This window comes from Antrostomus carolinensis, unplaced genomic scaffold, assembly GCF_000700745.2.
Source record: "Antrostomus carolinensis isolate BGI_N321 unplaced genomic scaffold, ASM70074v2 scaffold20345, whole genome shotgun sequence".
Lineage (NCBI taxonomy): Eukaryota > Metazoa > Chordata > Aves > Caprimulgiformes > Caprimulgidae > Antrostomus > Antrostomus carolinensis.
The window spans coordinates 6450-34066 of record NW_010318668.1 but is presented as its reverse complement, the minus strand read 5'-3'; the positions used below and the strand labels follow the sequence as shown (position 1 = coordinate 34066).

Here is a 27617-nt window from a genome sequence, read left to right as displayed (position 1 = left end):
CGGGTCCAGCTGCGAGGGCAGGGTTGTTCCCTTCGAGTTGCTTGTGAGATACGGGAGATGGGTCCCTCGCTTTCCCTTTCGCTTGCGGCTTTAGGGGGGATGGTGAATGAGGTGGGAAGTAAAATACTCGGAGAACGCGTCGCCAGCCGGGGGATCACGACAGGCCTAGTGTACTGGGTATGTTCTGCATGAGGCTTGATTGGAACTGTCCATAAGGCTAGAGTATGGTGGAGCAAGAAACCTATACCCTTTAACTTTCACATGAGAGCTGAATTGCCTAAGAGCTATCAAAATGTTCCAAAGCATAGGGCTGTGAAAGGCTGTTCTCTTAGCATTTTCGATGATTTGGGGTTTTTTTTCCCCCTATCTTATGCCTCTTTCAGAGCCTGGGGATGGAAAAGAGAGGCTGAACAGATAATCAAATTTAGCAGCTGAAATTAATCAGCTTCTTGCATGTAACATTCAGATCAAGTAAAAAGCATGGTGTCTTTTTTTTTTTCCAATTTGGTGGTGACTTTTCAGAGTTGCAGGTGGGCTAGATCACATGTGTTTATTGTTATTCTGTAATAATAAATGTTAAAAAAAGGTGAATGTTGGCTGAAGTGAGGTGGCTAGAGACAATGGTAGTACCGTCATCATTAATTATATTTCCTGTATGATAAACCAGTTTATCTGAAAGCAGTTGGTACTATACATCATTCATATGAGTTTATGAAATAGCTATTATCTTTAATTGGAAGGCTATGATTTTTTTGCAGTGACTGTTGATTCACTTGTTTAACTTACTGTCTCATTATGTTTCCATATAAACTGGCTTACATGTGACAAGCGTAGTTGTACAGTTCACTGTCTTGAACACTGCAGTAAGATGCCACGCTAATTCTGCCAAACCTGGAAGGGAATAGAGAAAAACTTGTTTAGTAGGAGTGCCTGATAAATGAGGCTTTTTAGACACTGTGTTTTAAAACATTCAAGATAGTCCTGTATAAATAGATTTAAATTAGATAAGGATTGCAACCTCAGCATTGTATGATCTGCCTCTGTTCATGAAGTGTGAAAAAGTTTATTAGAAATTACTACAATAGTAAGTGTGTTCATGGTAAGAAGTGTTGTCATTTGCTCTGAAATATAGAAGTGATGGAATGTTCCAGTTTTAAATTTATTGTGAATTTTTGTTGTGGTCTTTGTGTTTGATAATGCACTCAATGACATTCATTGTAGGAACAATGTTAGCTGTCTTAATCTCTTCAGTAGGCTCGCTTTTGTCACTTGTGTTATTTTGATACTTCTGTGTTAGCTTTCTTGTAGTTTAAACTAGGCACTGATCTGAGTGCTTACGTGACTCTGAATTATGTCATTAAATGGCGAGTTTGTAGATATTGGCCAGGACTATGGGTGTTTTGTACACAGACTCAAACATAATAAAATTTGTGTGGTGACCTACCAATAGACGTATGACTCTTCTCTTTCATAAATAGGGCTCATTAACAAAGACTATCTAGCAGCATAGACACTTCTCTTCTGAAGTGATGAGAACACCCAGCATCTGTTAAATTACTCAGTAGGATTAACTGGAGTACTTTCCCATTAATATGCTCCAAACTTTGTTGTTCTGGCATTTCAGCATGAAGCTGCTGTCCCTTTTGGGGGATATTCATTAGAAGAGTGAAAGTTCCTACTTCCCAGAAGGACCTATGTATTTGTAGTGCCCAAGACTGCAAAATGGGCCTTGTCTCATATGATGGGGTTCTCACATTGCTCTCCCTAAAAGTAAGAACATCTCCCTCATTTCTATCTCTGTGAAGCCATCCATCTAAGACACTTTTGTAGTTTTTTCCTCAGCCTATTTTTATATAAGTAAATCCCTTGTGTAACTTCCATACATATCAGTTAAAAGCTTGATTTGAGTGTTCAAGTCAAACAGTTGTGCACCTTTGTGTAGATGAATGAAAATGTCTTACCAAGATTTTCTTTCTCCATGTATTCTAACCATATCAATAGATTTCAAAGTTTACTCAGCATACAAACATGGGAGGGGTGGGGATCGTGTTAGTGGGTCTTTTCCTGGAGTTTTACACCAAAGCCTAGGGTAAGAAATAGGCATTGCTGCTAAGCGCTTGAAGTAAGGGTTCAGAATTGTCTTGAGAGGGATTTGTCAAAAAAGACTTGAATTTGCAGTGTGTGTGTAGGGTACAGAACGTCCTGTTCCTCTCTGTGGCTCTTGTTTTGCGGTTCTCAAGACTGGTGTTTTGTAGATGACTTAAGGAACTGGAGAGTGAATGAGACCTGAGGCTTGGAGCATGTGTGGGTCCTGTAGCATCGAAGTCTGCTTTGAAATCCTTGTGAGGCACTCCAAGGATCCACAGCACACAGATGTGAAAAGGACAGACCAAAAATACTCTGTAATGGCTGTGTCACACTGTAGTACTGCTGCTCTTCAGATGAAGAAAATACTGCCCTTGTTTTTCACATTTGTGTGCTGCCATGTGTGAATTTACTGAACAGTTTCAATGTCATCTGAGGCTTCAAAATATTATTATTTCCATGTACACTTTAAACACATAGATGTAGCACTTGGGGATATGGTTTAGTGGGCATGGTGGTGGTGAGTTGGTGGTTGGACTGGATGATCTTAGAGGTGTTTTCCAACCTTAATGATTCTGTGATTCTTATAGAAGGTGTTACTGACTTGTCTAATACATCAAAATCATATGAATACGTTCTGTTGGGTTTTCAGTTGTGCATTTTTTTATCCTGAGCTGTTAAAAAGTGGGTGATATGACTGCGGCAAGTTTTATTGTTAAGCTATTAGACATATTGATGTGATCGTTGAATGAATGACGTTTGTAGTATGTTTTCGTGATCTGATGACCTTCCTCTCAGGTAGTGTGATCTCTGTCAGCTTGACAGCTGGTTATTTTTGTGCATGGTATCTCAGTGTCTAGAATGATTGCTGGTGAGAGGTGTTAGAAGGGTGTAAATGTCTAAGTTCCTGATAACTACAGCTTCTGTAGCTTGGGCACCTATAAAAATTGAATTAAGTATTTTTCTTGACAGCCTATTTCAGCTGTGGATCCTGAAGGAGTTTTGGAAGGGGTGGTAATTACTGTTTTCTAAGTGATGCAAATCTGAACAGCTATAACCTGTAAACGGCCAGTTGAAACACATAGATACTATGTGAGTTAAATCAATGTTGCCTGTTTTTCCATCATGCCTCTCTTTGCTCTCAATACGAGAGACATCAGGCAAAAAAGGAGTCAGAAAAAGTATTGGTGTAGGGGGTTGATTTCCTTGCTGTGTGCCATCTAGAAGTCACTTGCTCCAGAGAGTACTAACTCATGGTCATTGGATGTAGCCCTGATGTCTCTATTAATGCTGCAGAGTCTAGAAAAAATATGGGATTAATTAAGATTAAAGGGTTTTTAATTATTACATGGTTATCCTAACACACACACACATGGTTATCCTAATACAGCAAACAGATGTATTTAATTTTAAAACAGAAATAACTTAATTGTCTTCGTATACTTTTCCAAAGGAAAAGATAAACAAATGGCTTCACAGTATTCTGAGCTACCTATATCTTGGCTATGCCTTGCTGCTTTCTTTCTTGTAGTATAATTAGGGAGAGATTAACTGTTGTCACTGATCCGTTTTTATCCAAATTGCTGCACAACTTCTGAAGCTTATTTCAGCAGCACGTGTAGGAGGGGGAAGAGTCTTGCCTGAGAACCAACAGACTGGCTGTGCATTAATTGTTTTATGCTGTAAGGATGAAAGGTCTGGTATTTTTAAAATAACTGGATCCATTCCTGTATTCTAAAATATTCACCCAAATTGAACTTAATGGGTAAGGATTTTAATATGTAATTATAGTACTTAATAATAATGGTGGTGGGATATGCCGGGGCTTTTTTGCTTCATAGAAATATTCATTCACTGTGGTGCACTTTTATGTTTGTAGTAACATAGATCTAAAGTTCAGTGTTTATTAGATCATATTGTGCAACTAAAAAAAAAATATTAATTTAAGGATATCATAATAGTCAAACAGGACAGAAACTCAGGACAGATAGGGATGAGTACAGCATTGGAAGATCCTACCTGGAAGTAGCTACATTATTTTGTGAGGTATGGGAAACAACATAGGAGTGTCTTTAAGATGTTGAAAATATTTTTCTAAGACCTGTATTCAAGTTCTGTCACAGTGAGGAATAAAATACCAATTTTTCAACTGTTACATTGTTGAAGAAATAATACTAATATTTCTTTCTCGTTTATTGCATGGAAATGAGTTTGTAAGGGAGTATCTTGGTGGAAGATGGAGTTCTGCTAGAGTGCTAGAAGCACTTTCCAGGAAAGAAAGTTCTTTAGAACTTATTTTGAGTTTACAAAAGGGAGAGTTGGGAAGAAGAATGAAGCCTTATTTATCTGAGCTAAGTGTGCAGCAAAATGGAATGCTCCGGTGCCCAATATGTATGTGCTAAGTGGTTTGAAATGGGAAGATGGCTAAAGACTACTGCTTGGTTTAAAATGTACTTGCATTACCATAAGGAAGAAAGAGCAAGAAGTAATTTGAAAGTAGTAGGTTTGCTTACCTTGTTGCAAGCATGTGCATTAAAGCCATTTTCTGCATTAGGAGAATGTGCTCTAAACAAACTTGCTTGCATCCTAGATGCTGGAAAAGCTGTATCCCCACAAAGTGTGCACAAATCAGGTAAATGATCAACTGGAGTAGGACAAAGTTACGGACTCATTTGTTTGTTTTGGCTTGTCTTTTAGCAGAAATACAGAAGCACATGTTTTTCTCCCTGAGAGCTGAGTGACCATCACTTAGATATCTTTCCTGTGGGCTCACTTGGAATTTTGGTTTGGAAATTGGAAGGAAGGAGAAAATCAGCAATGCCTACCTGCAAAAAGATTTAATCTCTACTGTTAAGTGTGTAAAAACATAAACCTTAGGCTCAGAAGTGTCACCAGCTGAGTCTAAAGGCTTCCCTATCCATAGAAATAAAGCTTCCCTGTCCATAGAAATAAATATTGGTTTTTAGGGGTTTTTTTAAGAGTTTGAAAAAGGACGTAGGTAGACTAAGTAATAAACTGTTTATACTTGTTCTTAACAAAGATCTCTGTTGTGAATACTGATCTGCTAGGACATGTGTTAGTATTGGAAATATCCATTTATCATCATACCATAGTTCTCTGGCTTGCACAAAGTGATCTCCAATTCTTACTGGTCAAGACAATCTGGTTTCTTACTTATGGTGTTAATGATTTGTATGTCAAGATCTTCTGTACTTTTATTTAAGGAAATTGCATTTGATATACATGATAGCAGTGAATTGATGAAGTGTACTTGCAAAGAACTTGATGTGGTGACTGAGTTTTCCCAACTTGCTCAATTTTTTAGCATCCATTAGTGGTGCTGACTTCAGAATATTGCTTAGCAATAGCAAAATTACGGAAAAAAGTATTGCTTGTCATTTGATATTTTATCAGTAATGCGAAAGTCCGAATCTGTTGTGTTATATACTTCAGTCTTGATATGTTAAGAAATAAAGAGACTGAAGTCTTGCAAGAAGAAACATAATTGGATTTTAATGTCCTAATTTGAAGCTTTAATGGGAGAACTAATTATTGAAGAAGATAACTGGTTCATTTGTCATAGGTTTTGTCTATAGTTGACATCTTATTAGCAGTGGTAGCTGTACTGCGGACTATTGACTTTGGTAAATATTGGGACAGGTTATATGTAATCCATGTTGCATTAGTGAATTATATTTTTCTTACTTGGTTTGTAAATCTAATACCACCTACTGTCTTTTCATAAACAGATTGTAACTGGCAGAAGCACCACTGAGATCTGAATCCTGGAACTTGCTTTCAAGAGCTTGAAATAAAGGACTTCTTTCTAATTTGGGCATGGCTAATCGAGGAGCAACAAGACCCAATGGGCCAAATGCTGGAAATAAAATTTGCCAGTTCAAACTAGTACTTTTAGGAGAATCTGCAGTTGGCAAATCAAGTTTGGTGCTTCGCTTTGTAAAAGGACAGTTTCATGAGTTTCAAGAAAGTACTATTGGAGGTGAGAACATTATCCTGTTGATTTGTTTCACATTGAGTTTCTGTCCTTGCACTTGACATCCCTGAATGTAATGGCACTTTCAGAGGGGTTGTTAACAGCAAGGATCCAGTCTGAGTCCCATGTCTCCAATTGAGAACTGTAACTTTCTAAGCTAAAAGTTGTAGTTGGCACAAGGCTGTAGCAGATATCTGTGTCAAGTGGAGGATGTTGCATTTTGTTTGTGGGTGGCTATTTTAATTGTGCTATATGCTTAATGCATGAAATAACTGCTTCATAAGAATTAAAAACCTATGAAAACAAAATGCTGCATCTTCCAAAAAGGTTGTGTTGTCATTTATGCATATTGGCTTTGCTTTTTATTTGAGCAAACTTGCTACATTTCTAGATATAACTTTCTTTGTTAGAATTCAGTGTGCTGTTTTTACATGTTGTGTCTTCAAAAAAACCAGGTGCTGGCTACTTGAACTGAAAAGAATCTGTTTAACTGTGAACAGATTTTATCGCCCTCCCTGGCTGATTTCTTCTGTTACATTGTATGTTTAGGTTTGCACTTTGAGCCATATCCCTCCTTGGATAAATTGAAACTTATCCTACAACTAACTAATGCCTACAGACTTAAACAAAATGTGGATTTTATTGACTGGTAAATATTTTCTAGTAGTCCCTGTTGCTGCTTGTGTGAATCAGTCTATTTAATTTGTAATATTTATGTGAAGCCCTGTCAGTGGACTGTATGTGTCTTTACATATGAACAGTTGTTGAAATGTAAAAAAATCTGCAAAGCTTACAAAAAATATAAGCTGAATTTAATTGCATTGTTTTTTTTACCCTATTTCTAGCTGTTGCATATATTCATTTTGTATATCTGCCAGCATAAATGGAGAACCACTTTTTACTCTCCTTTAGCAGTCTCGCTAATGCTCACTTTTGGCTTTGTGTTTTATAATGGCTTTAGGATAGGTCTTAGTGTTAAAGTTTTCTGTATTATCTCATACAGCTATGTGGTCATATGGAGAGCATTCTCAAAGATTTATAGTGAATTAACTTCCCAGTATCAACATGATTTTTAGTTAAAAAACACTGTTAAAATTAAGTGAAATTCATTGTTCAATTTCCAATTAATTAATCTCCTTTTGTTTAAGTTCAAATTCAGATATATAAAGTCCAGTGTAATGTCTGTATTAACTTGTGTGTCTTCTATATAAAATAGAAGCAAGGAAATGCCATATAATACAACAGAAAGATATTAAATGCAGCAATGTTGGGATTCAGGAAAAGTTTTCTATAGAGAAAGCTGTCTAACTCTGTAGCTTGTAGTTGCCTAAGGCATAATTTTCTTTCTATACAGAAGGGCCTTTTAACAAAGAAAGGCTTATGTGCATTGTGACTCTGAATAAAAACATCTGAAAGAGAGTGCAGTTTAAGGCAGATGTGTTGGATGGTGGTGGTGTGGTTTTGCCACTCCAGACTAGTGTATAAATGCCTGTTGGTTGCTTAAGATGGAAGTCTGACTGTTAAGGGTGATAGGCTTTCAGATAACGAACACAGCTGATTAATTGTCAGTTTACTATGGCCTTGCAAGATAGAAGAAAGTTACCTTGTTTGCAGAAATTAACTGGCATTTTATGGTGGCTGAAATGCTTGTTTCAACAAAAACAAGAGTATGTCACAGAATAAAACCCTTGTTTTTATTCTCTTCCTGAGAAGATAATTCACTTGATTTGTGGAGTGTAGCTACATTCTTCTGTTGAAGAGAATAATGTCTGTAAGAACTTCAAATTCCACTTGTTTAACATCTTGTCTCTGTCTTGGAGAAAGAGGATGTTCAGGTTCTGAGGAGGAAGCCCTTGGTCTGATGCAGGATATATGTTTTTTTCCTCTTTTGTTTTGGTCCTGGGCTGCTTAGGGATCTACTAAGAGGAGCCTGTTTTACCAGTGCTTGGATATTTAACATTTAGAGAGATTTATGGTGATTTAGCACTGAAACATCAAAGCCTTTACTTTCTCCAACCTACCTGCTCATTTGTGGTGGATGCTAATACCCCTGAAGCAGGAACACCTGACCACTTACCTAGTCACCTTCTCTGTTAGTTACAGTGTCCTTTATAAAGCAAGACTGACTTGCTTTTGGTTTACGGTAGTAAGTTGCATTGGAAGTTGCAGCAGTTTTGGAATGATTCATAGGCTATGATGTCTTGGAGTATGTGGGACCAGGTAACATCCCAAATATGCAAGGGTTATAGGTCAGTGTCTCTGCAGACATTTGATTTAAATCTGCTACAATCTGTCAGTATGCTTAGTGACTGGAGTTCCCACTTCAGCCAAGGAGGAGGCTTCCCTTAGCATTTCATCAAGCAGAATGTCTTAAGATTTGTTGTTTGTCTGTGGAAGGAGCAAGGGCAAGCCAGTCTGCACACGGTATTTCACTAAATGTCTGTCAGGACTGGAAAAACAACTCCAAGCATTTATGCTGGATTGCTCAAACTTTCATCTAAATTCTTGGAATTGTTGCATTTTCTGCTGCATACGCACTATAACTGGGCAAGCAACGTGACTATAAAGCAGGTAATCAAGACAGCTTCTCAAACCACTGTAATAGTTGTGGGAAGTTAGGGGTTTTTTTAAAAAAAAACAAACTTCAAAAGCTAAGGTAGAACAGATGGCTGAGTTAAAACTTAGAGTTAAGAGAACCCAGTAGAAGGAAATACTGCTTTTCAGATTGTTTTTTTTTCTTTTCTCCAATAAATTTTTGATTTTCTCGCTTAGTTTTGTAATATGGATTTCTATATTGTATGGGTGCTTGTCGGTGTATTTTGATCGTACCTTAATCTGAATGGAAGATCTTTACTAGGGGTAACTGTGTTATTTACCATTTCCTGTATTTGGAAGACCATTATTTATGGTAATGCATTCAGCTGTACTGTCAGTGGATGCGAGTTTCACTGATACTGCAGGCTGTCAAAATTATGCTGAAATTAATTCTTGAGATCACTTGCAAAGTCAGAAATATATCTGCTTGAAGAGCAAGAACTTTTGAGAAGTGATTTTTTCATCCGTACTCATTAGCTAAGGTGGAGTTCTCAGGAGCTGAAAATCAAGGCTTTAAGATACTATTCAAGTAATGTAAATATGTAGAACTGTAAATATCTCAACTGTTGGATTATAGCATGATGGGATGCTGTTAATTGTACTCTGTATAGTCTGTTGAAGCAGGATGAAATGCACCTGGAAGACTGAAGAGAAGGCTTGTGCTTACTCAGATTCACTGCTACAAAAACGGAAATTCTTTCCCATTATTGCTTTCTTATGTCTTTAACTTGAGGAAAGACTGGTTGTTTATGTAACTGTTTAAGTAACTGATCAACACTTGGTTCTGTGTTGATCAGAGTTATAGCCTGTCAGCTAATGCTTGTTTCAGACCTGCTATATTTTAATAATAGGCTTTAATCATTTAAGGGAATCATATTTGCATCTCTGTTAACGTAATTTTATATGAGTATAGAGATCTAAGCAGACTTCTGGTTTCAGCATCTCTATCTTTTTTTGTAGCTGCTTTTCTAACCCAGACGGTATGTCTCGATGATACGACAGTAAAATTTGAAATTTGGGATACAGCTGGCCAGGAGCGGTACCACAGTTTAGCACCCATGTACTACAGAGGAGCACAAGCAGCTATAGTGGTTTATGACATTACAAATGAGGTAAGTACTGTACTGGGGAGGTCTGGGGGGGGTTGGAAGTGAGTAGTCTTGCATCAGTCTTTCCTTAATTTTTCTCACTGATTTGTGTGAATCGATTAATCATTCATAGAGTCATAGAATGGTTTGGGTTGGAAGGGACCTTTAAAGGTTGTCTAGTCCAGCCCCCCTGCCATGGGCAGGGACATCTTTCACTAGGTCAAATTGCTCATTTCATATTGGATTATATAATGTTAAGTTGTGTCTGTAAACTTTTCTTGCCAAAAGACCATTTCTAGGGGTTTTTATTTTATCAAAAAAGGAAAGCGAGAAAGCAAGCAAATTACATTGCAGAACTGTTTCAAACTCACCTTTAAATCAGTTCACTAGAATTACTATTAGTCTAATCACCTTGCTGGTGGCAGTTTATTTCTGATAGTGAAAGACCTTATTTTAATATTATATTATTGCAGGTTACAGGTAAGGGTTAGAAAGGTAGCACAAGACATTGAGACCAAAACCTAAGGTTATTTGATTTCTTTTTATTTGAACTTAGATCAGATAAATTTCACTTGTCTTTGGTAAAATGAGACTTAAAAACCAAAACCCTTAAAAAAAGCAGAAACCCTGTACCATAATGCTCAGTAATTAGAAAGTGGTTTGAGAGCCTTTCAATATAGCTGTTTGTAAACTTGATTCTTCTAGAGGAGAAATTTAAATTCCCATTTTCTCTCTTAACCACTTCTTTCCTTACTCTGTCTACATAAAGATCTTCCTATCTTTACTTACTTTTTCAGCATTATTCCAACTAAGCACATTTGAGAACTAAGGTAGGAATGCTTCATTTTAAAAGTTGGCAGTTGGCAAGTTGGAGTGGGCCTTTGGACAAGGGTAGCAGCCTTGCCTTGGCCTTTTGCATGAGGTGTAGGTAACAGAGATTGGGATAATAGGCAAGTACAAAAGGATGATAAAACTCAGTTGCATCATTTTGCAATCATTAACAGGAGTCCTTTGCCAGAGCGAAAAATTGGGTCAAAGAACTTCAGCGACAAGCAAGTCCTAACATTGTAATAGCTTTAGCAGGAAACAAAGCTGATCTAGCTAACAAAAGAGCTGTGGATTTCCAGGTATGTACATACCTTTGCTTATAGAAATAACATTTTGTTGGAATAGAAAGTAAATAAACCTATGTTGTAGTTTAATCCCAGTGGGCAACTAAGTGCCACACAGCTGCTCACTCCCCTCAGTGGGATGGGGGAGAGAATCAAAAGAGTAGAAGTGAGAAAACTCATGGTTTAAAATAAAGACAGTTTAAGTAAAGCAAAAGCCACTTGCACAAGCGAAGCAGAACAAGGCATTCATTCACTGCTTGCCGTCAGCCGGCAGGTGTTCAGCCATCTCCAGGAGAGCAGGGCTCCATCACGTGTAACCGTTACTTCAAATGCCAAAAGTCCAAATATCTCCCCCTTCCTCCTTCTTCCCTCAGCTTTATATGCTGAGCATGACATCATATGGTGTGGAATATCCCTTTGGTCAGTTGGGGTCAGCTGTCCCGGCTGTGCCCCCTCCCAGCTTCTTGTGCAGCCCCAGCCTACTCACCGGTGGGATGGGATGAGAAGTAGAAAAGGCCTTGACTCTGTGTGAGCACTGCTCAGCAGTGATGAAAATGTCTCTGCATTATCAACACTGTTTTCAGCACAAATCCAAAACACAGCCCCATACCAGCTACTATGGAGAAAATTAACTCTATTCCAGCCAAAACCAGCACGAGCTAAGAGGAGCTTATATGCATAGCATAGATAGTTGTTATAGAGGTCATGCTGTTAAATATAAACAACAACTGAGACTAATTAAATTATACTTGGTACTGAAAAATCTATTTCTGTACAAGTGATATGTAGTAAAAGACTTTTTTGAATAATTAAGTTTGACTTTGAGGCATATCTAATTTATTTGCATATCTTTAAGAATAATTGAATTTCTTTTATTTGATGTGACCTCTTCCTGTCTTCTACCTGAAATTACCAGTAACTAGAGTTTCAATGGATGAGATACCAGTAACTCTCAGTGCAAACCATTCTCTCTGACTTGTCAGCAGGAGAATTTCGGTTATCATGTAATACAAAGCTGATTTGCTTTGGCTTGGGCTATACTGTTGAAGCAGTGTTCAAGTTTTAATTGTGCTTTTCATGGCACTCTTTTCAGTTTAGAGGATATATGTGTGTTCTCACATTTTATCTTGTGTTAAGTTTAACCAAGTCATCAGAAAATAGCTTCCAAAGCAAATAAAACCTACTGCAGGTGGTTCTACCATTCATGATTGATTGAATTTGAATTAAGATCGTATTTATTAGTCATTCATTCTCTTACGGTTTTAATCTGTATTTAGTGTCACTGTGTGAGATACTGCTGTGTATAGTAATTAATCCTTTTGTAACTATAAGATTCCGACTGTGAAGTTTAGCAGTCTTTTAGGTGTTTTTCTGCCGGAATGCAACAATTTGGTTTTCTAATTTTATACTTCAATGTCAATTGTAACATAAAGCAGCGTGATAGAAGACCTTTGTGTTTTGTGAAGAATTGTGGTATTTAACAAAGATTTAACATGTATGTGCAGTCAAAAGCCTAATCAAATTTAATTACCAAAGTAGAGCTACCTTTACTATTTCTTGTACAATTACAATCTTAATATTTTTCAAATGTTCAGGTTTTTGTTAATGTGGATTTATGGGCTCCTTGCAGGCTTTACAGTTCTTTCTCATTGTGAAGTGTGTTTTAGATTTCTAGGTATTTGTTAATAAGTTATTTCAGATATAGTTACATAAATCTTAGCAGATGTCACTTATATGAATGGAGAACTTTGATTATTTTTTTCACTGGAGGTAGTTTGGCTTTTTGCAGATTTTATATTGAATGCAAAAGCAGTTATGTAATCATAAGAAGCTGGGGATTCTCAGCTGAATTGGCTAACAGGAAGTGGCAAAAATAGGAAACTTATAAGCAACGTATTTGAGATCCAAATTCAGACTGAGTAGGGAGATAACGTGGCAAGATGTTTAATACTGATTATTTGTTTCATAATTGTGGATTTCTGTCAGGATAATGAAACTCTTCTGATCTGTCTGCCTAAATGGTTGAAAGATTAAAAACAGTTCCCAAACTACCTGCTTTCCAGGGTAACAATAGACTTTCTGACATTTGATGGCGCTTTCTGGAGTTTGCCATCACAGCTAATGTTCTGGATCAGGATTGTCTTTTTAAAAAATATTTTTATTTATTTTTTAGTTTTGCCTGGGATTTTTCCATCTGGATGTTTTTAAGATGAGTAAGGATTTTTAAGATTGCATATCTAAATGTTTAACTGCTTGATGTAACTTCTTCATAGCTGATGAATAACACATTGTCACATGAATGTTTGAACAAGCTTTCTTTATTTGAAAATGGTATAGAAATTGTTCCTTAGAAGCAATAAAAGTACAATGTGTAATGATTGTGTGATTTTTTTTTTTTTTAATTTTTTTAATGAAGTAATGCATTCTTATTTAACTTTCAGGAAGCACAGGCTTATGCAGATGACAATAGCTTATTGTTCATGGAGACGTCTGCCAAAACATCTATGAACGTAAATGAAATATTCATGGCAATTGGTGAGAATTTAAGGGAATTTTTTTTCATACTATCACAATCTTCCTAACCCAAGATCCTTGTTTTTTGCTGAATTTATTTCTGGCACTGAAGTTTCCTTAGGCACTTTCATATCCCTTTTGATGTTCAGAAGTCAGATAAACTTACTTGTAGCACAGGTCTTCTGTCAAGCACCAAAACACTTGGATTGACTTGGAATAGCTCAGTATCACTATAGCAACACTTTGTAACAAGTACTTGCTTCATATCAATTATAAATATGGGGAGGCAGGAACACATAACTGCATCAAAAGTATATTTTTCTCGTAAATGCTTGAGATGGGCCTGCGCTTAATGATACAGAAATGCTCAATTAACAGTGTTCTGATGAAATTTTAAAATTAATTTGTTTAAAGGTGCAGTTTGCATCTTGATTTAAAAAAACCAAACAAAAACAAACAAACCCCAGGAAAAAAATAATCCCCCAAATCTGATTATTTCTTTGGTAATTTTTTATATGAGTAGTTCTTACCTCTGCATATTTTAATGAAGTATACAAAGTAAATTTGAGAAACCAGTGCCAAATTAGTACCTTTTGTCTGCAAGGCTGGATGTCCATGTGAGTATTCTTTCATATTGGTGGGTGAAATTCAGCTTTGTCAGTTCATCAGAACAAAATCTGTGCAGCAATAGACCCTGAAAGGAAATCTTGACAAGGATGTAAGTGTTGCATGGAACTTAGAATGGTCCTTTGCACAACATGGATGCAGTTCTCAGGACCATGTGTAAATATGATTTCCAAAAATGGGAGAAAATTAAAAATGAGAACACAGAATTGAGGAATGCAAGCGGCAGCTGCTTGTAAATTGACTGCTTTAGATCTCATTCAGAACTTCCAGTTAAAAAAAATTTGTGTTAATGTACAGTTCTAGAATGCATCAAGAATCCAAAACAACAGTGGTCTGAAGGCATTTTTCTACTGGTACTTTGTCCCTTCGTACTTGCAGAAGCTTAGTACCACATGAATGCTTGGGTTCTGTCACAGAATTGTAGAACAGCCCTCAAAAGATCATCTGGTCCAACTTTTTGTGGGAAAGGGAGCCTAGGTGAAATTACCTAGCACCCTGAGAAATTATCTAGCACTACAACACATCTGGTTGATATGTACTCTGCTGGTTTTCTGGCTGTTATACTTGAATTTTACTCCTTTAAGGAAAAATTGTTCTTTAAAAAGCTGGCCAAAGTAAGTACTTTGGAGTTGAAGCTTGCAGCCAAGCTGTAGAACAGGGGTGGTGTTGGGTTCTGGTAACATGGGCAAGACAGTTCCATGGAAGTCCTTTATGTAGAACTTGGCTTTCTCTCCCTCAGAAAATTGGTAGGGGGAGCTACTGCTCAGAAGTGCTTATTCTTCATGTCAGGACAGAGGACAACAAAGAAATTATCTCAGTCAATTGACTCATAAGAGCTGGAGAGAAGAGACAGCTTGAAAAAAGAGGAGAGACTTGATCTAGTGCTGAGGGTTATTTTATATGTTGTATGCAAATACTTACTCTGATTAGATAGCTGGGCAGTAGTGTGACCCATTTCTGTCTGGTTTTTGTGCCTTCCCGCTTGCTTTAGCACTAACATCCTGATCTTAAAGCATGTTCTGTGTAGGTGGATTCCTGCAAGAGCCGTCATTTACTGGCATAGCATACCTGTGCAGATACATTTTACTGCTCAAATTACTAATGCATTTCACTCATGAAAATCATAGATAAGATAGTTAATCATTAAGAAGTTAAGTGGCTTAACTTCTTTTATTACCAACACACTGAATCAACTCAGATTTTATAGTGATTATAGTGATGTGCTTATAGAGTAATAAAGTATTGACTGTTTATGTACTCAGGTGATTTAATCTTAGTACAATCTGTTTTAACTCTCATTTCTTGTTGATTTTATAGCAAAAAAATTGCCCAAAAATGAACCACAGAATGCAGGAGCCAGCTCTGCCAGAGGAAGAGGAGTAGACCTTACTGAACCCACGCAACCACCCAAGACTCAATGTTGTAGTAACTAAAACATCAATTGCTTTAAACTGTTCTGAATATTCTTCTGCTTCCTAACTGTTAATAACCATGGAATTGGAGTGCTTAACCTGGCCCAGTACAGCTTCCAAACAGCGAAGAGACTTATGATAATAGTCAAGTTCATGCTACAGAGTTTTCTTTTGACCTAAAATTTTAACATGCATGTATCCACTGGCTGTAATGTTTCAGCAGTAGAGGAGAGATGGAAGCGGAATAAACTTCCTTCAGTTGAAAGGTTTCAAAAATCACTTGCCTTTAGGGGTGTAGAAGAACTACTTTCCATGGACCTAATTGGCCAGTTCCTGTAGCCTCAATACTGATTACTGTTATAATAGAATTGGGACTTTTCATAATTCAGTTGTGCTTTAAAACCTTTTTAGAAACAGGGTCTAAAAATTACTTAAACTTATTTACAGTATTGATGCAACCAGTTGTTTCTGCAGGTATCTACTGTTTAGTTATACATTCCATAGTTTAATAATTTAATTACAAATAATACTTGCATTAACAATTTTAAGATCCATATGCTTGCAGGAAGGTGGAGTTTTAGTTGGTACACTGTATGTAAATTATATCAACCCAGTTAGTTATCTAAAGGAATTAGTGATAAATCAAATTTAATTTCATTTCTGATCTGTTCAGAGGGTACAGACCAGTAAATTCAACTTTGACTTAGGATTTTTTTTTTCCCTCTGCAAACTGTAAGAGCTCTTCAAGTAAAACCACAACAAACTCGGTGTCTGTGACTTCTTTTTTGTTTTTAGTCATTGCTGGCCATTACAATTTATGTTTTTCCCCTAAGGAAAAAAAATAGTGCACTAACGATTATGTACATCCAACTTGATTTTAAATTTGGATATTAATGTACTGTAAATAGGTACTCTGCATTTTAGTCTACATTTGTTTAATACTTTCTGTAATATTTAAGAGTTGCTTAAAGGTATACAGAATGTACAGTTACTTAAAGCTAACTTTTTTCCTCTCTAATCAAAGGGGGTTCTAAGTTCTTCCTTTACGGCTAGAACAGTAATAAATGATGCTCCTGTATCTGTAACATAAGTACTGCTGTCTGTCAGTAATGAACTTTGCAACTTTGTTTTCCAAAGTACATTTTATTTTGATCTGTCCAGTATATTGCACTAATTCTTTTAGTTATTTTCATTATATGAAATCTACAAAGTGTGTCAGAAGAGATGAATTAGTCTATTTAAATGTTGAACTGATAGCAGAAACTTACTTGTGCAGATTTTAAATTTGCAGTAATCTGGTTTAGCAAGGAAAATGACAGTTCACCAGTGTTTAGTTTTATATTGAGGTGCTCAGGTTTGAATAAAGTGGTTTAAAAAAAAAAAAAAAACCAAAAGAATTTTTGATTACTGTTTCTTACTGAGAGTTTCAGAAAGTTTTATTGCATTTGCACAGTTCCAGACAAGATATCTGTTTTACTGTATGGGTCAGCATTTAAGATGATTATAAGTAAATTCATGACGCAGCTAAATATGAGCTTGTGCTGTACATACTGTGGCACTGCAGTTATGCTACGATAGATTTTTAAATGTTGAGGTAATTGGGTATCTTATCGCATCCATTTAAAAGTACAATCAAAATAGTAATGTTATCTCTTGAGCCTGCAGCTAATGCAGTCTTTACCAGTTGTTCACTAATGTAGCTTGCTATGTTGTCATAGAGTGTCTCAGGGGCGCCTCTGCCTCTTCCTGCAGTTTGTGATTTGCAACCAGACAGGTATGTTTTTGTGTCCTCTTCAAACTCTGGTGGGGGTTTAGAACCCACTGGTGATACAGTTTTTAGCGGGTACTGACCAGCGTAATGTGCAGGTTTGTCACAAAATATCTCGGAGTCCATTTTTTCTGCCAGTTGTGGACCTGAGTCATAATTACATAGGCATTCTTTTGTGTCTTTTGGGGGCTGCTTCATGTCTTTAGACCCTGTTGCTGGTACATTCTGCAGCTGTTTATGGGTGCAGCTTGGACCTGTTGCAGAGAACGTGTCAGTGCCTGTGTCTTCTTGCTCTGCAGTCTGTGACTGTGTATGAAAACTCTGACGTGGATACACATTTCTGTCCTCAGACTGTTTCACTTCTTTACAGCCACCTTGTGTGCTAGAATCGGACTGTTTTGTCTCTCTGCTCTGTGAACTAACTTCATTGTTACTCAAAAGAGGCAGTTCTGGATCCACTTGATTTTTGTGATCATCACTTTCCTTAGGAGCTCCATCTTTACTTTGCAAGTAGTTCCTTCTAGAACACTTTGCTTTATTTGTTTTCAGGTTGCCTTTTGAGTCAGTGTGAAAAATGTCTTCATTGGAATAGAGTATCTCTGTTCCATCTTGCAGATCCTTAATAGCCTTTGAATCTTTTAAGTTGTCTTCAGTCAGGGGTATCAAATCCTGACACTTAGACGGAGAAGTTCCGTTTTGTTGAACACATTCATACATTCTTAAATAATGAGTGAACATTGTTAATGTTAATACATGTACTTCATTGTAATCCAAAACCTCCCAAAGCCCATTAGAAGCTAAAATAAGAAACTGACAAGTGTCATCGATGGGGACGGATACAGTATGAGGTACAGGTATAACAGATCTCTTCAATACTGGATCTCCGTGATGTCCAAGACCCCTTGTAGTTCTCAGGTACCACTCTACTAATCCGTCTGGTTCATGAGTGCTGATGTTCCCACCATTCTGAAGTATGCGTTTCCTCTCGCTTACGTTAGAAGTGCTGTGCTCTTTTGAGAGGCAGTGACTCTTTCCATTTTTACATAAGACTGCATGCACATTACCTAAAATTGAAATGAGATAATATTTTGAATTCCAGCACAGTGATTTTTTTTTTTTTTTTAAGATATTGCTGTTAAATTACAGTTAGCCCTTTGCTAAGGACTGGGAAGAAAAATGAGGTCATAGTTCAATTTTCTGCTGTCAGAGATGTCCATGGATGAATCTGTTTCCATTTTACAGCAAAGTTTTCTGTGGGGTTTTTTCCTCACATTATTCAGAAAAGTATTGCAGAACTTTATTCTTCAGACTGCAACTAAGCTCCTTTGAGGAGTGTTAAGTGCCGTTTCCTTCAGCTTAAAGTGCAGTCTGATAGAAATGTTGCACCTGGACTGTTTTTTAAGCAAGAGTGTGTGTTTTTCTCAAATACTCTTTTTTTTTTTTACCTCCCCTTAGGAGAGTGTGTGCTTTTGAAACATTATGGCTGAATTAACTCATCAAGAAGTTTCAAGTTCAGACTATTTTTAGCAATGTAAGATTTTTAGTATCTGAAAACAATTTGGACATTTAAAATTTACAGTTTCTTAACATGATGCCTTAAATGGTTAAGGGACCCAAGGGAGTAAGAGTTCTTAGTCATGCAAAGTTGAGGACTAACTTCTTTCCTTTAGTAGGAACAGGTAGTTTACATTTCCCTCAGTACTTTTGAAATCTGTAGAGTGAGAACAGAAAGAGTTGGAAATTGTAACACTGCAGGTGACTGGTCTTGTTAGACTGGAATGCAGAGCGTAAAGAAAAGCAGCTCTGGAACAAAGTGATGTGTTGTTTGAGAGATGGCTACGCTGGGAGAAGACCATTTTTAGTGTTGCGGGAGGTTATTAGTCTGCTCCCATGTGCTGGCATAAGGGCAAAAACTATGTCTTCCAGAAGGAACTCCAGTGGGATGGTCGCTTTCCAGACGTTAAGCTGGCCAGTGTGATCATTTATATGGTGTTTTAATATCTGGCTAGACTAGGGCACAGATCTCTGAAAATTGTTTGTAAGTCGTCACCGCTTATACAGTAGTTGTGTTTCTTGGAAAGTGTTGTCACTGTGTAGGGTAGGGGACAGTGAAGTGTAGTCTGTGAAGGCAGATTTCTCTAGAAGGTGATTCAGAATATCAAACTGAAGGGCTCGCTTTTTATCGATTGTAGAATGTAGATGCCTTAAGTTACGCTGTGTGAATGTTTCCTTGTGCTTGCTCCCTCCTCTTTCCTCTGATTTCCATGGAGAACTAGAAGATTGTAATTTCCTTTGAACCCTCAGAGTAAGACCACCAGCTGTAAGCCTAACAAAGGGCGTACTATAACCCATGTGGAACAGTCCGACTGCAAGAAAGAGTAAAATCTAGTGGCTTTTGGATGAAAGTCTCTTGTCTGCAAACCAGAGACAGGGCAAAAGAATTGGCTAGAACTAGCTGACCTCTACTGTGGGACTAAATGAAGAAGGCAAAGCTGGCCAATGCCACCGTTTCCTGCTCTGCATATCTGACCATCCTCTTCAGTTGCTTACTTGGAGCTGAAGGAACATGTCTATACTTCTATAAGAACATGTTCTGGGGGGCAAATGAAGCTTAATGTTGTGCAGATCCTTGATGTGATACGTTTGGTGGAAAATTAAGTGTATTAGATTAAATAAATGTGTATTTAGAAGTGGTTCAAAAATGTGGACTTTAATCATAAAATGTTTGAAGTATCTCTGATCAACTTCAAGCCTTAACTCATAGAAGAGCTTGAGTTTACAGTATCTTTAATTGCAGACAGCATAAAACCTCACTTGGGAGGGAAGGATAGAGGGGGGTAACTAGAACAAGAAAACTTAGGTTGGGTGAATTCTCTACCAAATTTTCTTGCATTCATTCTACCTCTCAAGCTCATTGTAAGTTGTTTTGTTTGTTTTTTCCCCCCTTCCCCCCCCCAGTAAGGTGAAAACAAATGCATTTGTTAGGTTGGAAAACATTACAACCTTTCTGTGAGTTATTCCTGTATTCCATTAAAGGTGTGACTGCATTTCCTGCAAGAATATCTGAGATAGTTGAGAACATCTTGCAACTTCTAATATTCTAAGCCTCGGGCAGTTCTGTCCCAGGGCATTCAAGATGGCATCTGTAATGTTACAGCAGCCTGAAGCACACAAGGATTGTAACTTGTGGCATCCTCTGCATATTGTAATGACACCATCATCTGTTATTTGTAAGCATGTTTGAAGGTTGAGGGTCACCAGTTCGGGACAAAGTGCACCAATGTATTTCAAAGCTTCATCTTCAAGCTGCGTGCAGCCTTTCAGAAACAGGGCTTTGAGTCCACCACAGTCCACCACCAGTTTTGATACCAGTAACAGTAAAGTTCTGGTAGCTGCAAAAATGCTTGTGGGAAGTAGAGAAGGTATGGCTATAGCAACAAGCGTTGGGAGAATGGAGGAGAGGAAAGGGAGGGGGTAGACAGCAGTTACTTATTTCACTGTTGGTGTATGTTCAAGTTGGTTTATAGTGTTCCTCAGACTGGCAGAGGATTGCATATTATTATTAAACAAAAATATTACTACTATTTTTTAAAAAAAAATCTGGGATCAGTTTTTCCAAATGTGGAATATGTTTTTGGTTTGTTTGGGGGGTTTTTCTGCCTCCTGAAGAAATGAAGCCTCTCAAATGGTTTTCCCGTTCCCTACTGATCTTTGACCGTCTTGATTTATTTCAGACAAATTTCATATGAAGAAATCAGAAGAACTCTTAAAAGTTTTGTGAATACTCATCTGAGGAGGAAAGAGTTCCGCTGTTGATGGAAAGTTGCAGTGTTAGCACATTCCTTACTAATGCTAGGAAGAATGACAGAAAAGTATAGTGCTGGGCATGTGCTTCAAGCGGAGACTGGGAGGCACTGGTGAATATAGCTGTAGACACAAATCCATTTGAAACTATTCACCAAACAGCTTTCTTTATATAATTCTGCTTGTGTCTTTATGGGAAAGCAAGCATCTTGCTTGTAATCTTACAGCTGTCTTATGTACACAAAAAGAACTAACGGAAATCAGCAAGTAGGAAAATAATAATGACTAGAGTTGCTAAGAGCTGCAAGAGCTTTGTCTAGCAGGGCTGGAGGGAGAAGCATTAGCAATGTATCAGTGGTTTTGATTGTAAGTAATAACTGATTTTCTGCACTATAGTAAGGCAAAGCAGGGTTCTCCTTCATAATTCATAAGGTCTGAATAGATCTTCCATAATAACAGTAAATAACAACCAATTTCTATTTCAGAAATCAGTACTTCAGATGATCCCCACAGATTGTGTTTTCAGTTTACCAGTAGCAAAATGTGGTGGCACGTAATCACAATGAAACAAATTAATAAAAATAATCTCTTAAGCATGTTTCATTGACACAAGGGATTTAGCCAATCTGAAATCAGAAGATTTATGATTGTGTGCCCTAAAATGATGACACCTTAAACGTCCTCTTGATTTAAAAATAAATAAATAAATACTGTTCTTACTACTCTTACAGAGGTCACTTGTGTATGGAATGTTTCTTAACTGTGTCTTTTGCATTCGTAAATTGACTTTACTGCTTTAACTCAATTATCATATTGAAGGTACTTACCTAGATAAGCTTAATACTTACTGCCTGATACCAACATCAGTTGCAAGGGAACTTGTAATGTCTCCTTCACGTTATCAAGCTAAAGCAATTGCTGCTTTTTATCTCCAAATATCTACTGCCAACAAATCTGTAGCTATTCTTTGTCTTTTCATTGGGCAGAATAAAAAAAAACCCTGGTGAGGAATGTACATACCTATATTGGAAATGTGCAGTAACCCAGCAACACCTTTGGCTGTCCTGGCTAATGGACTGCCTGTGTTGTTTTCATAATGTTTTCTCTCTTCTTCCTCAGTGCTACCTGTCCTTTCGCTGGGGATTCTTTCCACCAAACAGGTAACTGCCGAACAGCCACTCCAGTGAACTTTGGAAACCTCATTCCTTCCCAGTCGTAAAAGTCTGTCCATTCTCCAAAAGGACTTGGCATACGCTTTGTGAATCCATTCGTAAGTGTTGGTCTTGTTGGTCTCGTCACTGCCTGGTTTATCAGAGAAAATCTTCTCTTTTTCCCTGTAATCTGCCTTGATTACTGTGGCAAAAGAATCTAGAATTTGCTGTTCATCCTTACTCTTTTTGTAGGAGGAATCCGTTTGAGCAAGCTGGTCAAGAAATAAAAGTGGAAGCTCTGCTGCAACTGCTTCTGCAGCTGTCACACCATGTGAACCATCAACTAACCCCAGAAAACATGTATCTGACCTATTTCCGTAGTTGTCCAGCACAATAAATCTGTCTTCCATGTCTCCCTGCCACGTGGAATTTTTATCTTGGCAAATTGATAATGCTTTTATTAAAGAATTATTTATTTTCTTAAAAGTACTCAGATTGTTAATATTGGCAAGATCACCATATGGTGTATGAGTGTGATTATCCATAAGGAATTCAAATGAATAATCAATCTTCTGCCTTTGTGTTTCGGAATATTTAGGAACATTTGTCAATTTTGAAATTAGTTTCTGTCTCTGAGCTAAAAGTGTTTTGTTGTCAGTCTTTCCTTGTGGGCTATCGAAGCCCAGCAAAGTTAGGGCTTTGTGGGTTTTTTTATGATAAAGAAAGTCATATGGATATATTGTTTGTTGACACACAGAACAAAAAATTGAAATGCACTTGGAATCATCGTTCTTGGGTGCAATTGGCACCTTCTCCAGCTGATCTTCCTCATCTCTGGAACGTTCAAAATCAGGTGGGTTGGTTTTGTCTTTTGACTTTTCCTCCCATGTCATTCTATAAAGGAGTTGAATATGTTAAGAATTTTCATATTTTCATATTTCGATATTTTAATACTAAGTGATACTACATCTACCTAAGCCTTGTTCTCACTCTCTTTATCAACTCTGAATTGCATCATTGTGTACTAATGCATACATGGTCAAGAAACTGGGAAACCCATGTGAGGTTATATAAAAATTATAGCTAATTACTGTGTTAAAAATCAGTAATACAGCAAATCCAAGAAGTGAAAAGTTTGGAAATACGGAATTCATGACACAACTTAGATTATTCTTTTACCTAGTGAGGTCTCAGTGGGTTGTTTCCTCCTTGTGATTCAATACATAGCCCTGTGCCTTCACACTGTTAGAGCTGTAAATATGGAGTAGTTCCTCGTCAGCTCTGCTGTATCTGTTCATCATTTTCCAGACATGGTAGTGGAGTGTAATTCCTACTTGTAAAAAATAAATAAAAAAAATATATAAAAGGGGAAAAAAAAAGGCATATTTGAGATTAAGATTAAAAAAAAATCTTCCAATTTTGCATGGGAAATAGGAAAGAAGGCCAGAAGCATTGGTGTATATCTAATCAAATCTCACTCATTGTAGTTTTAGTTGTGAGAACTTTAGGAGTCAACTAGAAAAAAAAAAAAAAACCAAACCATTATATTTAGGCACACAGAAGATCTATTACATTTTATGTGGATGATATTCTGTTGTTTTTCTTGCTTACGAGAGCTAGATTTTGCAGTGTTCATGTTCATTTAATGTAGGATGGATTTTGAATGTGTCAGTTTCTAAGCCAAGAAAGCATAATGAAGAACAAAAGTATTATCAAATGTGCCAAGCAGTGTTTGAGCTTTTAGGTCTGTGGGAGACACTCCTTGACACCCAGCAGCTTGAGCTGCAAGACCTGTGACCAGCAGTGCCAGGACAAAAGGAGAGATGTGCTTTGCAACAGCTCACGGAAGAGCAACGAGGCTGCAAGTGTGGAGTCAGGGTCAGGTACTGCAAGGACATAGCATCTGATCAACAAAAGGCTCTCTGCCACTTCCCCAGCAAAAGCTCATCTCTTCCTCCTGTCTCCCCGTGCCTCCTTGCTCCAATCTCTCCTTCCTCTTCAGCCCAGTCTCTCTCTCCTCGTTCTTGTCCACTGATGCTACCTCACCTCCTGAGTCCTGGGGCTCTTCACACTCCTGCACATCCATTCTCATGAATATCTGCTCCCAAATACCGCTCCTAGTGATGGGGATATGCATATACAAAAACACCTTCAGTCTCCTCCTGTTATTAGTAAAGGGAATACTGAGAGCCAGCATGAAATATGAGGCTGTTCTTGGGTCTGGCACCTGCTGCTACAAACCCAAGAGTCGGAGCTGTAGGGTAAGTCCTAGTGAGGCCCTCCCTGACAGAGGCCAGGGTGTGCAGAGGGGACTGTCCGAGTTCAGCATCTGCAGACTGGCATGTCTCCACCTTGCACCATCAAACTGGTGCTTCTTTTTAAACATTGTAACTTGCTCTGGTTTGGGTAAATTTACAAGAATGACAAAAGGTGTACCACTGATGCCATCTCAGCCAAATTTCCAAGCCCTAATTTAAAACCTGACGATCTTAGAGCTTCTCTATAAAATAGTTATTAGAATTTTGTTTTAATAGAAGCAAAACAATGTATTTTTCAAATCATATTCTCAGAAACAGCTAAACCATATTACCTGGAACTTTTTCAAATGATTCTGCTTCAGGCTTGGAAAATTTCAGTATGAACAGTTAATATCTAGCAGTTTTAAGTTACTGAAAACATGAGGTGAGCCTATTGGTAGCAGGACTAATAATTCGGACTATAATTTGAAATGGGTAAGAAAACATGTATATAACATACAGAGGCAATATCAGTATTGCTTAGGCAGCAGATGAAGTTAAAATTGTCCGAGTAGCTGCTGTGTCCTATGAAGTGTTGTGCAGCTGAGCCTTACAGCTGCTTGCATAACATCCTCTCCCCTAGATCAGCACCTGACATGCACATACAGACACCATAAGAACAGAAAATCCTGACACCATGCGAGAAGCTCAGCTTGCCAACCTATACGTCATCTGTCTACTAAGTGTGAAAACCTAGCGTTTGTTTATATTAAGTTATTTTTTTATTCAGTTAACATTTAGTATTTGTGTATGGATGAGAAATATCAGACAAAATGCATATATTATACGTTTTTATTGTATTCTCTCTTTTAAGGTTTCTGACTTTCAGTGATTTTTCGTTAACTGATGTTAAACCTCCACCAGGTCAAACAGCGGTGGTCTAGCAGCAGCAGTCTCCCCCCGCACCATTACGGGAGTAGCCTTTGGGAATTTCATCCTGCTTCAACCTCATCCATTTTCTGGGCTAGTCTCTTTAAATTTGATACAACCACACCTTAAAGTAACTGTTCTGCAACTGTTGTCTCTTCCAGGATTTCAGCTGGGAAGTGCATTTTCTTCTCTCTCACTACTTCTGTTCACTACCTCTGGATTATAAGCATTTCCATGATTGTGTTTCAATGCATGCTTTTTTTTTCCTGTGATGACAGGAAGCCCCAACCTCCTCCAGCCCCAATTATTAATCTTAACATGTCTTAAAGAATCAAGTGCCTCTGATCAACTAAGGTAGATCAATTATAAAATTTTAAATATAAAATCTCTTCTGTACAGGGTGATACCTCTACAGAGGCAGAGCTACGTAAAAAACCCTAATGACACTGTAGTATACCTTATCCTTGCAGGTGGCTACAGCTCTCGGTCTGTGGTAGGACCAGTTTTTGGGAGAGCCCATCTCCACAAGAGGTGATCATCAGCCTCCTTTAGAAATGCTGCACCACTTCAGTGGGGCAAGATAAGGAGGTACGTGATTAAAACAGCAACAAAAGGTGTTGTTGCACAGATCTCTTTTCCTTTATTCTGCATAGTCTGAATTTGAGACTGGGAGATTGCACAAGCCTTCTCACTGCTGTCATCGTGATGACGCATTCATGCCTGAGAAAAAGTAGGACTAATATATACCGAGAATCTGGTAACCTGCTTTTCGTCAGCCTTTTAAATATGAACCCATTTTACATTTAGTGTATATAAATTTCTCTGTCTTGGATCAGAGACAGGAAATTGAAAACTTTCAACAAAATGTTACTTTGACCTCAGTAAGCTTTAATTCTTAACACTCACATACTTTATAGATGTTTATATCTCTGTAAGTGGTTGTAAGTGCTAACAAATCACAATTTCAGAGCACCAAAATTGTCCCACTTTATTACAATGTGTAAATAACCAGGATAATACGCATAATAATTCATGTAGAACAAGGTATGCTACAATTCTTCAGTTATAATAATTTCATTCATAATTATTAAAATAAGGACAGTCCTGATGTTCATTTTTTATATGCTTATATTAATAGCTAAAAGCTTAGTGAAAATGAAATAAAGGAAACATTTCCTTTGTTGATTTCTTTATGAAGTAAAAACATTAGTCTGTATTTCCTTCTCTCCTTTCATTTCCCTCATCAGGAACAGATACAGACTTGCAAGTCTTTGCTGTCAGTTTAAAGGATAACAGTGAGATACTGACACCACAATACACGAAGCTAAAGTGCTCTCAGCCTCAAAGCAAAAGATAAAATTCAGCTTTCTAGCTCACTGCATTTTCCCTGTGCCTATTTAGGGAGCCAAAACCCAGCACTGTTTAATGTTCTGAGCTGAAAATAGAAGCAGATAAAAAAAATCAGAAGATGCAGAATGGGGAGGGAGCCACAGTTTGAGATTGTATGCTGCCTTGTGTGTGAGAGGGGCAGAACAAGACTGCAGGCCAGGGGCTCCTGTAGCAGAGGACACCATCATCCCAGTAAATCTATTTCTGGAAACCCTCTCTAGCTGTGCCACTTGGAGTTGTTTGCTGTTCATATAGCGAGGTGAGATTATTTTCTGTTTCTGCAGTTTGGCACTACAGTCTGACTATTTCATTAGTAAAGATGTCACTAATTGAGCTTTGAGGATCTAGGATCTGATCTGTATCCAAACAGAGAAGTTCCAATATGTAGTCATGTTATTCTTGTCTCTACCCAGATCTGTGCTTCTTCCTCACTTATATTTGTCACAGTGAGCACTTAATTTATACAATCTCTAGTCCCAAACTCCTTCCTTCATGAGATTTAGTTTATTATTATTATTTGTTACACGCTTTTGGTCTTGGAAAATAGTGACTATTATTGATGCTGAAACCAGCACTGAGAACCTGTCTGCAGGTGACAGGAGGAGACAGGGAAGGGCTGCGTGATGTAAAATGGAGGTCACAGTCTCCCTGAGCTTCTCATCACAATATTATCAGCTAATACGTATAAACAGGCCTACTGCTGCAAATTCTTGCTGAATGAGCACCAGCTTCCTTGCTTGTCTTCCCTCTTCTACTTTTTTTAGTGCCTTTTCTCTGCTCGTGCCTCAGCCAGCACTTCCTTCTCAGCCCCTCCTTTCCCACATGCCTGTGATGCCATGATGTGGCTTTGTTGCCTTCACATGTTCAGCCCTGCTCCCCTCCTCCTGAATGACTTCCCTTCCCTCTGCCTG

At 37.7% G+C, this 27617-nt stretch overlaps 2 protein-coding genes across 3 annotated transcripts; one reads left to right on the top strand and one right to left on the bottom strand.

Moving 5' to 3' along the window:
• The first annotated feature begins 5831 nt into the window (after nucleotides 1-5831).
• On the top strand, nucleotides 5832-16956 carry RAB5A (RAB5A, member RAS oncogene family). Of its 2 annotated transcripts, none has more exons than XM_010168995.1 (5): nucleotides 5832-6085; nucleotides 9635-9786; nucleotides 10767-10889; nucleotides 13316-13409; nucleotides 15333-16956. In XM_010168995.1, the coding sequence occupies exons 1-5, from the start codon at nucleotides 5923-5925 to the stop codon at nucleotides 15446-15448; spliced, it is 648 nt and encodes a 215-aa protein (XP_010167297.1). In that variant the 5' UTR covers nucleotides 5832-5922; the 3' UTR covers nucleotides 15449-16956. The 2 variants fall into 2 exon arrangements, with proteins under 2 accessions (XP_010167297.1, XP_010167298.1); XM_010168996.1 differs by having other exon boundaries at nucleotides 5923-6085; nucleotides 9677-9786.
• A 53-nt stretch (nucleotides 16957-17009) lies between these two features.
• Nucleotides 17010-23043, bottom strand: PP2D1 (protein phosphatase 2C like domain containing 1). Its single transcript, XM_029085195.1, has 3 exons — nucleotides 22020-23043; nucleotides 17441-18259; nucleotides 17010-17395 (listed from the first exon to the last, which is right to left on the bottom strand). The coding sequence occupies exons 1-3, from the start codon at nucleotides 23041-23043 to the stop codon at nucleotides 17010-17012; spliced, it is 2229 nt and encodes a 742-aa protein (XP_028941028.1).
• Nucleotides 23044-27617: the final 4574 nt, after the last annotated feature.